The sequence below is a fragment of the Herpailurus yagouaroundi genome, unplaced genomic scaffold (genome assembly GCF_014898765.1).
Source record: "Herpailurus yagouaroundi ecotype Mexico unplaced genomic scaffold, PumYag 250, whole genome shotgun sequence".
Taxonomy (NCBI): Eukaryota; Metazoa; Chordata; class Mammalia; order Carnivora; family Felidae; genus Herpailurus; species Herpailurus yagouaroundi.
In genome coordinates this window covers 2,146,815-2,159,452 of record NW_024412467.1, presented here as the reverse complement: position 1 = coordinate 2,159,452, position 12,638 = coordinate 2,146,815, and the positions used below count along the sequence as shown (strand labels likewise).

At 53.4% G+C, this 12,638-nt stretch overlaps 1 protein-coding gene across 4 annotated transcripts in view; it reads right to left on the bottom strand.

Moving 5' to 3' along the window:
• The window catches only part of RIPOR2 (RHO family interacting cell polarization regulator 2), a 232,636-nt gene extending 225,560 nt beyond the window's left edge, over window positions 1-7,076 (bottom strand). Inside the window, exon 1 of one of the 4 annotated variants that reach the window (XM_040460452.1) lies at window positions 6,740-7,076. In XM_040460452.1, coding sequence (XP_040316386.1) covers window positions 6,740-6,815 — 76 coding nt within the window. In that variant the 5' untranslated portion in view covers window positions 6,816-7,076. The remainder of the gene's footprint in view (window positions 1-6,739) is intronic. The other 3 variants (XM_040460448.1, XM_040460449.1, XM_040460450.1) reach the window with 3 other exon arrangements.
• Window positions 7,077-12,638: the final 5,562 nt, after the last annotated feature.

Below are 12,638 nucleotides of genomic sequence, written 5' to 3'. Positions count from 1 at the left end.
TTCTTTCTTTCTTTCTTTCTTTCTTTCTTTCTTTCTTTCTTTCTTTCCTTTCTTTCAAATTTGTGTTCATTGTAGTAGTGTTTCTTCTTCCTCTCCTTCCCTTTTCCCTCTACACCCTCTCTTTTGTCCGCCCTTGGCTGGACACAGCTGAAATATCTGTCCAGATCAATGTACATACAAAGAGAGCACTTTTTCAACCAACAGAACCCCCTTGAATTATTCAAAGTATCTCCCTTTCTCGGGTTTCCCGTCCTTTTTCTCCTTGACAGTAGGAGCTGGAATGGGGCATTTGGCAATGGCACTCCCAGACTCAGTCATTAAGGCACAAGAAGGGTGAGCCTTCTAGAGAAGCAATTACTCTTCTGGACCCTGAGAAAATAGGTAACGCCACGTTTGAAGGTGTATAAAGGACTCTTACATCAGTGGGAATGCGAGGGTCCCTGAACAAGATACAGCTGAATCCTCTGGAACTGGCAGGACTGTGGGGTAAACAAGATGTGGGACTGGGGGGAGACTCAGGCCTGGGGGGGGGGGGGGGGGGGGGGGGGGGCAGCCTGCCTGTTGTCTGAGCTGAGGCTGTTAATGGACAATTTTAGCAGGTGGATAAAATGGAGCCTAGAAGAATGTGTAACTTAGGGATTGTAGGGAATGTTCTAGAAGGCATCTTGCCCCCTCATTTACCGGCTCCCAAATCTTTAAGCTTACGGCTTTACAGCAAATAGACACCACCACAGGGATTCTCGGGTGGGGAGATGGACCAGAGAGGCCCGGCCCGCAGCGGTAGCAATGCCGGAAGGAACAGACACTCAGGGCGATTCCGATGGCATCAGGGCAGCAGCCTGGCGGGTACGAGGCAGCAACGTGGCTTCTGCTCCTCTGGGATGTTCGAGTGTCTGCGCGCTGAGAAGCCAGCTCGGGGCTTCCCCAGGCCAGACTCCCAGGGGAGGGGGCGCAGGGAAACGTGAGAGTGTCCAGGCCCGGCCCGGCCAGCGAGCAGGGAGCCAGTGCCGAAAGCCGATAGTAAGCGGGCCTGCTCTGTAAGCCGACGCTGGCTCTCGGGCAGGCAGGGGCCATCTGCGCAGTGGTGGCCCCGTGGGGACAGAGGCCGCCGGGAAAGGCGCCCCGCGCGCCTTCCACCTTCCGTAGGCCTCTCTGGCTCCCCGGGACCTGCCCGGAGCCTCGGCCCTCGGCCTGAGCTCCATTGGAGCCGCCTGTTATTTAGAAGAGACTCCCAGAGCTTTCTAGGGACCAGAGGGCTCCCCAAAGCCACACGGGGTGAGGAGGAACCGCAAGGTGTTCTTACCTCCTTGTGCGGAACTGCACGTCCAGGACAGCCACGGACGGGAGAGCCCTCCTTCGAAATCTCGCCCGCGCTCCCAGGCACGGTCCAGAAGTCTCCCCGCTGCCCGCAGGCCCCCAGCCGCCCCGTCACAAAGAAGAACGCCACCCACTGAGCCAGGACAACGGGCAGAGGAGCAGACCTGACAGCCGAGTCACGTTACCCCTGGGAAGGAAGTCGCCAGTGGTATCTCTGAGCGGCATCCCTAATCTCAACCGTGTATCAGCTTTGTCGCTGCTGGCTTCCCAGGGACCCAGGGAGCTGTCACTGGGGTCCGCGAGGGTGCCATTCTGCGGCCTCGTCCGTCAAAGTTCCACCAGACGGAGAGGCAAAACCTCCGGAGGACGCGACAAGACGTCCTCGGGCTGTGTCATCTGGATGTTTTTACTGGTACGGAGAACGGCCTGGGGATCCACCGTTGGGGAAAACGCCGGGTTTTCCAGAAGAAAGGAGTTGTCGCACCCCCAGGGGCCAGAGTGGTTTTCCTGGGCGCCGCTGGACCCTCCCGCCTGCGGTGCTGCCCAGGGCTGGACGTGCGGGCGGGTGGCGTCAAGGCTCAGGAAGAAGGGCCACCTTCCCCAATGCGGCATTTACCCCCCAACCGCCCAAAAGCACTGGTGGCCCCGCTGCACTGTCCCCCACGTCACTGTCACCACTTGTGTCCTCTCAGATGCCAGCAGCCACCACGGCCATGTACCGGGCACGGTGCAAGGAGGGGGCACAAATCATGTCTTTTAACCTCCCCAGTAGCACCGTGAGGCTGGTGTCATCGTAACAGCCGTGTTATGGTCAAGGAGGCGGGCACCAGGGAGGTACAGGAACCCCCCCCCCCACAGGCCAGTAGCTAAGAAGTCTCCCTGCTATCAGAGCGTTACCCTTGCCAGGGGTCCCGTCCCTCAGTGTCCCCTAACTGTGGCAGAGTAAAGGAAAGGCAGGCTCACGGCCAGCCCAGACGCTGCTGTCCTCGTTCAGAAAGTCCAGGCGTCCGTTGAGCTATTGGTCACACCCCTCTTTACCTGGGGGTCTCAGGTAGGCAGCCTGGCAGGGTTTCCGGGGTGTCAGAAGAGCCCCTCTTCAGCCTGCCCACCATCGTGGATTTGGGCCTTTCTCTGGTGGCCCCTCGTAAAATGCAAATATCCCAGGGGCACCTGGGCGGCTCAGTCGGGTGGGTTTCTGACTTTGGCTCAGGTCACGATCTCGCAGTTCGTGGGTTCGAGCCCGGAGTCAGGCTCTGTGCTGACAGCTCAGAGCCCGGAGCCTGCTTCGGATTCTGTGTCTCCCTCTCTCTCTGCCCCTCCCCAGCTCGTGCTCTGTCTCAAAAATGAATAAACGTTAAAAAAAATTTTTTTAGGGGCGTCTGGGTGGCTCAGTAGGTTGAGCGTCCGACTTTGGCTCAGGTCACGATCTCACGGTTTGTGGGTTCGAGCCCCGCGTCGGGCTCTGTGCTGACAGCTCGGAGCCCAGAGTCTGCTTCGGGTTCTGTGTCTCCCTCTCTCTCTCTCTGCTCCCCCCCCCTGTTCACACTCGGTCTCTCTCTCAAAAATAAAATAAAGATTAAAAAAAAAAATCTAAAAAAATTTTTAATGCAGATATCTCTACAAAGGGCAACATGTTGTAACTCTCATACCTTGGTTCCATTACGTGGCATGCCACCCTACTACAGACCGTAAACATCTCATTACAGACACCGGGAGTGAAAAGCAGCAGCCAGGGGTGGTAAGGGAAGGTGGCCTTCGGGAGTCATTGCTTTAATAAGAATACAATTTTGCTTGAACTCAAGCCTTTACTGAGTATTCTAGGTGCCGGGCATTTTGCGGAGTTACAGGCCTGTAGAGTGTGGTCAGAATTGGTTTCTACATGAGGAGATTTGAATATGGACGGTGTATTGAATAACGTTATGGGATCATTGATTTTGTTAGGCGGTTATGTAGGGAAAGGACCTTATGTTTTTTAGAGATGCTTTTACTGAAATATTTAGAGATGTCCTAATGTCTGCAATTTACTTTAAAATACTTTGGCAGGAAGTAGATAAAGCGAATATGGCAACACAGTAACGATTGTTAAGTTTAGGTGATGGGTGTATGGGGTTCGTTATATTATTTTCTGTACTTCTCTGTATAGTTGAAAATTTTCATAAGAAGAAAGCTTAAGGAAAAACAAAGCTTTCCAGTAGCTCAGAATCCATGTTCTACCGCAAGGATGACAGGCTCTGTGGTAAGCATAATTCTAAGATGGCCCCTGACTCCTGACCCTGGTACACATGCTCTGTGTGATTCCCTGATCTCCAGTGTGGGAAAGACCTGGAATATGATGAGATTTTACTTCCATGATTAGGTTATATGGGCAAAGAAGGATTTTACAGATGTAATTAAGATTCCTGATCCCTGATTTTGAACTAATCAAAAGGAGATTGTCCTGGGTGGGCCTGGCCTAATCAGGAGAACTCTTTGCAGGAGAGATTACAAGCAGTACCAGATACTCTCTAGTTGACCTTAAGAAAACAGAACTTCCATGGTGGAGAGAGGGCCCAGTGGGTAGCCTTTTCTTGCTGAGGGCCTCAGTCCTACCACAAGGAACTAAATTCTGCCAACAACTGTTAAGTTTGGAAGGAGACTCTGAGCCTCAGAGGGTTCAGCAGTTATGGCTGACACACCGACCACAGCATTGGCTGACCCTGAGCAGACCCAGCTGATTCATGCCTAGTCTCCTGACCGATGGAAACCGTGAGGTAATAAATGTGTATTGTTTGAAGACAATAAGCTTGTGGTAACTAGCTACAAAGCAACAGAATACAAATACAGCTTTTTGCTGTTGAGGCAGATCTAATTGATGAGAAATAGTACTGGGTTGGAAAGGATTCCAAGACTGGGCCTGGCTTCCCTGGGTGAGGAGAATGGTGGTCGATTAGCAACGCCTGCATGGGCACGGGGGTGCAGAGTTGATTAGCAACGCCTGCATGGGCACAGAGGTGCAGAGTTGATTAGCAATGCCTGCATGGGCACAGGGGTGCAGAGTTGATTAGCAATGCCTGCATGGGCACGGAGGTGGAGTTGATTAGCAATGCCTGCATGGGCACAGGGGGTGCAGAGTTGATTACCAATGCCTGCATGGGCACGGGGGTGCAGAGTTGATTAGCAACGCCTGCATGGGCACAGAGGTGCAGAGTTGATTAGCAATGCCTACATGGGCACGAGGGGTGCAGAGTTGATTACCAATGCCTGCATGGGCACGGGGGGTGCAGAGTTGATTACCAATGCCTGGATGGGCACAGAATTGCACAGTGGTGGCATGTGTATCTCCTATTGCCATTCAAGGTCCCTTTGTGAATTTTGGGGAAAAGGTTATTAACTTATTTTTTTCTCAGTAACAGAATCACCCCAAGGGTTACCCTTGGGTCTCTGAGTCAGAGGGGATGCTGACCTGTGAGAAAAGCCTCAGAGAAAGGGGACAGAAAAAGTTATCAAAGACAGAGTTTAGCAACTGCAAAACAATGTCTAGGGCCAGCCTTGTAGGCTGGTGTTTGCACTGAGAAACTTCTCCATTGTTCTCGCTTCAGCGTCCTCACTCTTTTCCCCTTTCCACGGCCTCTACTCCCCGGCCTTCAAACACGCACAGGTGTTCCAGGGGTTGGCAAAGTCAACCCCAGGCAAAGTCACTTGATCCGCTGCTGATTCTGACTCACACTGACTCTAACACGGCGGGCCTCTTGACCACTCTGGAGGAATGTCAGAAACCCACCCCCCACCTTCCTCAGACGCTTATGCCAAAGAGGTCAGGACCAGCCTGCTTAATGTCAAACCTGGATTAAGCATTTGTTAACACCTCATTGTTTCGTATTAAAACCATGCAGAAACCTTCTCCCAAAGTCCAGGTGTTCGTCCCATGATTTAAGTACGATCGCTGTCACGAAACCGGTCCTTCTCCCAAGTTCTTGCCTGTGGAGGGAAGGCTGCCCCACCCCCACCCCATCGCTATGCAACAACACAGATCATACTCGACCCTTTCTCAGCGACACGCCCCACACCGGAGGTCTTGTCCGAAATCGGCGGGACCACAGCTCTTTTCCCCCACGGACACAGAACGAAGGCTCGCAAAAGCCAGAGTCCGAACTTGAGAGGTTCAGGTGAAAGAAACAGATAAGAAAATTGGTAACGGCTGTTCCGTTACATTAAAGATTCTGCTGCGTGCAGTTTCTTGCACGTGGGGTGCTATTTGAAACCCAAGCAGCCCAGCTGGGCCCCCCACGCTAACACATCGTCACCGTTTGCCATTTATCCTCCAAAACCCCTCATTCCTCTTAATTCAACCGTCTTCACCGGGGGCTCTAACACGTAAGAAAGTCTCGCCAACATCTAATGACCGTGTGATGGGCCTTCAGCGAGAGCAACACCCAGCCCTTAAACCGGGGCCCGGGGGTCCACAGCGGTCACACTCTGTGTCACGGCCTACTGTCCGCTGGTGAGTATTTAAAGAGTTAACGGCTCGTGTTTAGACTTGAGGGCTTGGACTGAGAAACTAGCATGTTTTTGTTTTCTGGAAAAGTCAGGAAACCTGGCCACGCGGGCCTCCGTTCCTCATGAAAACAACGTGACGACAATATGGTGCCGTCTTCTGGGGGGCACACGTGTTCCCCATTTACCACAGTCTCTACCGCTCCCTGTTGCCTCTTCAGGCCGAGGCCGGAAGTCACTGACGCTCGTCATCATGGCTTTACTGTTGTTTTTCTCATGACAAAGACGAGCGCTGTGAAAACAGCCCTTGACCCACTCACGTACCTCGGCAGCCTAGCCCCTCGATTTGAACTTGCTGACACGTGGGGTTAAATGACCCTCCCCGGCAATAGACCCACACCAGTATGGTACTTATTGGGGGGTGATGGTCCTGGCATATATTAGGAACGCTCTTTCTTTCTCAGATTACTTCAACACTGAACTCTCCCTTTTGGTTAGCGTTTCTGTCAACTCAAGGGGAACCTCAGTGAGAGTCTGATAATTTAGGAAACACACGACTGGTCCTTTAACGGAAACGTGACTCACCCGAGTCTCACCCGCTCTAGCTACCTGCCCGTTTGATCGGACATCTGGCGCCTGGCCCCCCTGTAGTAAACGAAAGTTCCAATTCACACAACCCCTTGACTGGTGTCAATACTCATTTGTAGTTTCCATCTAGATGCAGAAATAAAGAGAGAGGCCCTCTCTCTCTCACCTGCTACTTGAAACAAGGCATATTTTGTTACCTCTGATTAGGAGGCAGCTACAGGAAGGAAGGGGGAAGGAGGGGAGGAGGAGGAGGACTAAGGTCTTGGCGAGAGGGTGCCCTGGACGAGGAGGGGGCAGGGAGGGGTGCGGAGGGGAGGCCAGCACGGAGGAGGGGCGCAGGCCACACCCTTGGGACACTCACGGTTGAGCTGCCTTCTCCGGATCCTGTCCCTCCATGGCCTGCTTCTGACCCAGTGTAATCGTGAAGGTAGCACCATGGTCCCGGCCTGAGCCTTCTACAACCTTCTCATGGCAAGGAGCAAAAGGGCGCCGGGGGATACGGAAGCCAAGTCCACTCGTATCAAAGAAAAAAAAAAAAGCACCCCAAACACAAACCGTCTTCTCTTTTTTGTATCTGAGGCTTCCGTTGACTTCTTTATCTTCTAACTTGCGTTTTCCTTTCCTTCCCTTAGCTCCCCGCTGGCCCGAAGGCGGCTGCCGGGCCGCGGGGCCGAGCCTCTCCCGGCCTCCTGTGCCATGTTTTATGCATGAAGATGATGGGGCGGTAATTTATTCTGGAGGAGCTCCTGTGTCCGCCCCGCGTCACGGCAGCCGGGCGCTGGCTGGGGGAGGGCAGGTGGCGGGTCGGGGCCCTCACACCTCGGGGCACTTGATTTATTTACTGTTGGGTCTCTGGCACCAGGCACAGGGCGGCGAACAGCACACAGTTGGTGAATGGATGCCCGGTCCCGTGATAACCGACGTGAGGACTTCTTTGTGCCCCCAGGAGCCCTTTGCTCCAGTTAAGCTGCTGGCTCCCTGCCTGCTCGAACCTTCCCGCCCGTGTCTCTCCCTGTATTCCCCGCCCCCACCCCCCCCACTGGAAATCTTGTTTTCCTGTGAAGCATTCCTGAACCCACATTGACGGGGCCAGCCCCCCTGCACCTGTGCCCCTCACGGCCCTCGTCCGTTAGAGCTCTTCTCTGTTCGCTGGTTTGTTTTAACGTGCGTGTCCCAAAGGGAGGCAGCTTCTCGGTAGCAGGAAGTATAGTCCTTTCCCCGAGCTGCCGCGTGCCGCGGTGCGCATGGGAAACTGGTGGCATGAAGGAGTGGCTGGGACAGTCGGCCTCCCCGATCTCCGTAGCCCCTCCTCAGGCCACCCTGAATGAAGACACAGTGTAAGTAAATACACTGTGTGGGTGATAAAATCGCAGCCTCACGCGGGGCCCGCAGGTGCGGCCCCTCCAAGCAGGTGGCTTTCTGGAACCGCCCTCACGCAGACGTGGCAGAGCCTCGCCCGGGAGGGAAGCTCTCCCTGATTGCCCTTCCGGACGCCCTGTCACATTGCCGCACACAGCCTACCGTCAGTGGTCAAGGCCTTAGGAACAGCCTCGCCGTGAGGCCGGGATCGGGAAAAGTGACACTCAGGTGCCCGGACTGAGCCCAAGAGAATCCACCAGCTGGCTGAAGGCAGGGTCCCTGGCATCTCTTCGGTGTCTCTCGCAGGGCCACAAGCCGGGGGGACGGGTGACTGCGGAGAGATCGGAGTCGGGAGGGCTGGAGCGGCCCCCAGCCAGAGCTGTGGCGTGGGCACGGCTTCCTCCCAGAAGGGAAATGACCCACAGACCTCCCCAGGGTTGTAGAGATGCAGTGAGATAAAGTAACTCTAGGCGTTCGGCACATTGGACCGCTCCCCGGGAGCTCAGTGGCTCTGGGCCCGGCGGGGCATAGAGTACCTTCCGAAACGTCTGGGTGCAAAGTTTGGTAGCCCGCTGGCTAGCTTCGTGCCTTGAACATCACTGTGCCTCAGTTTCTTCATCTGTAAAGTGGGGAGAAGAATGACAGCCGCTGCCTTTGGGTTATGCCGACGCCATGAGTCGATGCACACAAAGGACTTAGATTGCGCTCAGCATAAAAGCATTGCTCCTGGTTGTCAGCGGCTACTGTCAATTAGCCATGTGATTTCACAAAAGGGGGCAAATTCCCTGGGCCTTTGTTTCCTTAGCTGCAAAATGGGGCGGGGGGGGGACAGGAGCTGGGGTATATTATGTCAAGAATCTGGAGTATTAGTTTCCTACTGCTGCTTTAATTTATCACCACAAATTTAAAAGGACACCAATATCTTACAGTTGGTGAGGTCCAAGTCTGGAATGGGTCTCACCAGGCAGATCGCGGGGCTGGGTTCCTCCTGGAGGCCCTAGGGGGACGATCTGTTCCTTGATTCCAGGGGCTTCTGGGGGCAGCTGGTTGTCCTCGAATCTACATCCAGGGGTCTCTGTGAGCCTGGGGGACCACCACCCCAGGGCCCTTTACACCAAACATAGTGACTTGGTTAACGAGGGTCGGGGTGGCTTGGCTGGTCTACACAATCACCACTGGGCCCTGGTGGGTCTGTATCTCGAGCTTCGTTTTCCAAAGCAGGGTGGAGGGTGGAGAACAAGATTTGCACAAAAATCTATGTAAGGCAGCCACTGAGAAGGTATTATTGGCTGTTGCAAGGGGATACAATCCCCTAGAATGACGAACGCAGGACGAGAAAACCAGGAAGCCTAGGAACGGACGTTCTCACAGTCTTGTCTGCCCTTGACCTCCACGATCATTCGCTGCAACGCGTCTCTGCTCTTCCTGCCACTAACGGTAAATCAGATCAGGTGGCCGCCAACCAGGCAAATGAGAGAGGAGAGGAAGCTCCAGAGAGGATGCTCCCTTCCGCCATCTTGGTTCACCATTGGCTCTTCAAAGTCTGTGCCCGCAATGAACTTGAACCTACAGTATGTGATACAAAATGAAGCACTTTTTTTCTTTTCTTTTTTTCTTTTCTTTTCTTTTTTTTTTTTGCAGTCGGTATCAGATCTTCTTTCCTCCTCCTGAGGCCACACATTTCCTCAGGCCTGTGCTGCCTGAGTCACTGCTTTTCTGATGCACATAATTTACAACAGCAGATGAGGGAGAACAGCGGGCCAGGGGGGCGGAAAGTACAGTTAGGTCTAAAATGAGAAGCAGTTGAAAAGTTTGCATTTCCTCTTCTCTTGTGCATTGAAATACAAATCATACCAGTTGATTCCTGATAATCACGGAGAGACTGGTGGGAGGGGGGGCGGAGCCAGAAGCCGAGGACTTTCCATCATTCTTGCCAGTTCTTTCCGGTCACGTTGGCCGTGCTGTGGGCCCACGGCTCCTACCGAATAAGTGTCTGTGGAGAGTGTCACCCTCCCAGGGGACATTCTCCTTTGCGCTACGGGTCGAATCTCAATTTCTGGCTCTCCTCTAGGCTCGTGCTGCTATTAAACCTTCATAAGTTGCAGGATTTCATGGCCAAACAGATTCCGCCGGGAGCAATGTGTTTAAAAGAACATGAAAAAAAAAAAAGGGGGCATAATTATGAGATCCTTTCTTCATTCTCCCTTCAACTCGTTTTCAATAGGTGGAGACTAGACGCTAGGTTCGGGAGAAAGCCCATCAGCGGGTTTATTTCTGCTTGAAAACAGTCCTGGGGAGAAACAGACTTTCAAGGCCTCAGTGGAGAATGGAGACCACTGAGCTAAGGCACATAGTGCTACTTTTAAAGCCAGCCACTAAGGAAAACTTGGTATTATTTTTAAATAAAAGCTTATCAAACACCAGGAGGGAAGAACAGCACAGCACGCTATTTATTTCTCTCCTGCCACAAACACACATTAAAAAGGACATAGGGCTCAGCTTAGTCCCTGGAACCGGGAAGGGAGCGGGAGCCAGGTCCTGGCTGTGGCTTTCCGGCTGGCTATCAACCCACATTGATGGAGTGCTTACCAAGAAATGGGCTTTGTGTTGCATGCTTTGAGTAGATACATGCTTTTGTTTAATCTCCCCCATGTTCTTATTAATAAGTAGCTATAGTAATCTCAGTTTTTTAATGTTTATTTATTTTTGAGAGAGAGAGAGACAGAGCATGAGTGGGGAGGGGCAGAGAGAGTGAGGGAGACACAGAATCCGAAGCAGGCTCCAGGCTCTGAGCTGTCAGCACAGAGCCTGATGTGGGACTCGAACTCCCGAACCGTGAGATCATGACCTCAGCCGACGTTGGCCGCTCAACCGATTGAGCCACCCAGGCGCCCCGCTTCTCTTCTGTTTACCCCAAAGTAAAAATGAAGAATCAGAACCTCCCAGAACTTCGGAGCTGCAGAGAACTCGGGGATCACTGCCCGACCCCTTCACATCACGGGAGGGGAAGCGGAGACTTAGACAGAAATGTCTCCTCAGTGGCACCAAACCAGTTAGTTCCTGAGGCAATCTTAACACCCCATTGTTCTTTCCACGTTCACAAGCCATCACAAGCCTGACTTCTCGCGTATGAAACGCATGCATTGTCGGCAGTGTTTTGAACATTACGTTTTATGTGTGAGCAAACAGCATCGCAAGAACGGCATTTTAAAATGGTGCTATGATGGGGCGCCTGGGTGGCTCAGTCGGTTAAGGGTGGAACTTTGGCTCAGGCCATGATCTCACAGCTCGTGGGTCCGAGCCCCCCGTCGGGCTCTGTGCTGACACCTCGGAGCCTGGAGCCTGCTTCGGATTCTGCGTCTCCCTCTCTCTCTGCCCCTCCCTTGCTCATGCTCTCTCTCTCTCTCTCTCTCTCTCTCTCTCTCTCTCTCTCTCTCTCTCTCTGTGTCTCTCAAAAATAAAATAAAAACATAAAAAAAATTTTTTTTAATGGTGCTATGAAACCACAGCTTCCCAAAGGTTTCACGCGTGTGGTTCCCAGAGGGATACTCATCTGACTGGGGGCACGTATATTTTTATACATTTTTAGGACAGAAAGGGAGGAGAGTGGAGCGAGATAAGGAACGCGGTGAGGGATGGTCTCTCCTCGATGTGTCCGCCGAGGGTCCTGGACCCACAAGAATCTGGGCGCCTGCTTGAGGGCGGTTGTCCAAGCAGCCCGGAGGTGTTGACTTCACTAGGTTAATCCGATTCAGATGTTTTTAGATGTTGTCGGCACTGGCCATATAAAGATGAACAATACGTGGGTTTGCCCCGGAGAACCTAAAGTCCCGTGGGGAATGAGGACCGATTCACAAATAACTCCATTACCGGATCCGACGCGGTGGGTGTTAGGGCAGGCCCCGTGGAGCCATTTGGGAGCCCGGATGATAAAGAAATGATTCCAACAGGAAGAGGGCACCCCGGGCAGGTTTGGGGAGGCGGCGGCATCCGAGCTACGCCCTGAAAGACTGGGGGATGTCAAGGCGGGGAGAGGAATGAGAAAAAAAGGCCTCGCGGGCCCAAGACTCATGTGCACAAAGGCTGGTGGAGGGGGGTGGGGGGAGTGGGGGGTAAACGCCAAGCAGCCCTGGAAGGAGGGGAGGTCCGGGGCAGGGAGAGCAGCCTGATGGGGTGGCCGGAGGCCCCACGGGGGGCGGGGGGAGGACAGACCCTCCTAGTCCAGAAGGAAGGGGACTTGTTATTCATCCAGGGCCTCCCTCATCACCGGAGTGTCTCGCCTTGTCCTCAGGAGTCCATGGATCTCACGCCTCCTCTCTTCACCACGCTACCTGGACAAAGAAGAATCAGAGATGCCCATGGATGCCGCGGGGTGTGGCCCCGCAGGGATGCCAAATAAGGTGGTCTCGAGAGCCCAGAAGCTGCCCCTGGGCGTCTCAGAGAGGGCGGGCAAGGGCCTTCGTGGAGTCATCTTGTCCCAAGCTGTGGGGTTGAGGTCCAGAGGCTGAGAAGGCACCCAGGGAAGACCGTCTCTGGGAACTGTGTCATACCAAGCAAAACCTCAACAGAAAACTAGAAATCAGAAAGGAAAGCCGTTAACGTACAAGGCGGAAGAAACACTTGCTGAAACACTTTGGGTTACCTGGCCGACATATTGAAAAGTGAAACAAACGTTGAAAATCTAAAAGATGTAAGCATTTACTGAGGGCTCGGTACGTGCCAGACGTCGCGCCAAATGATTTGGGGGCATTATCTCCTACAACCCTGGAGAGCCTGATTATAACCAGAAATTCGCTGGGTGAGAGTGAAGTCTACACCGAAGGGGTTAGTTGGTTGATGGCGAAGGTTAGCGTCATCGAGTTGGGATAACCAGTTCATCCTGGGTTGTCAGAGGCTTCGCC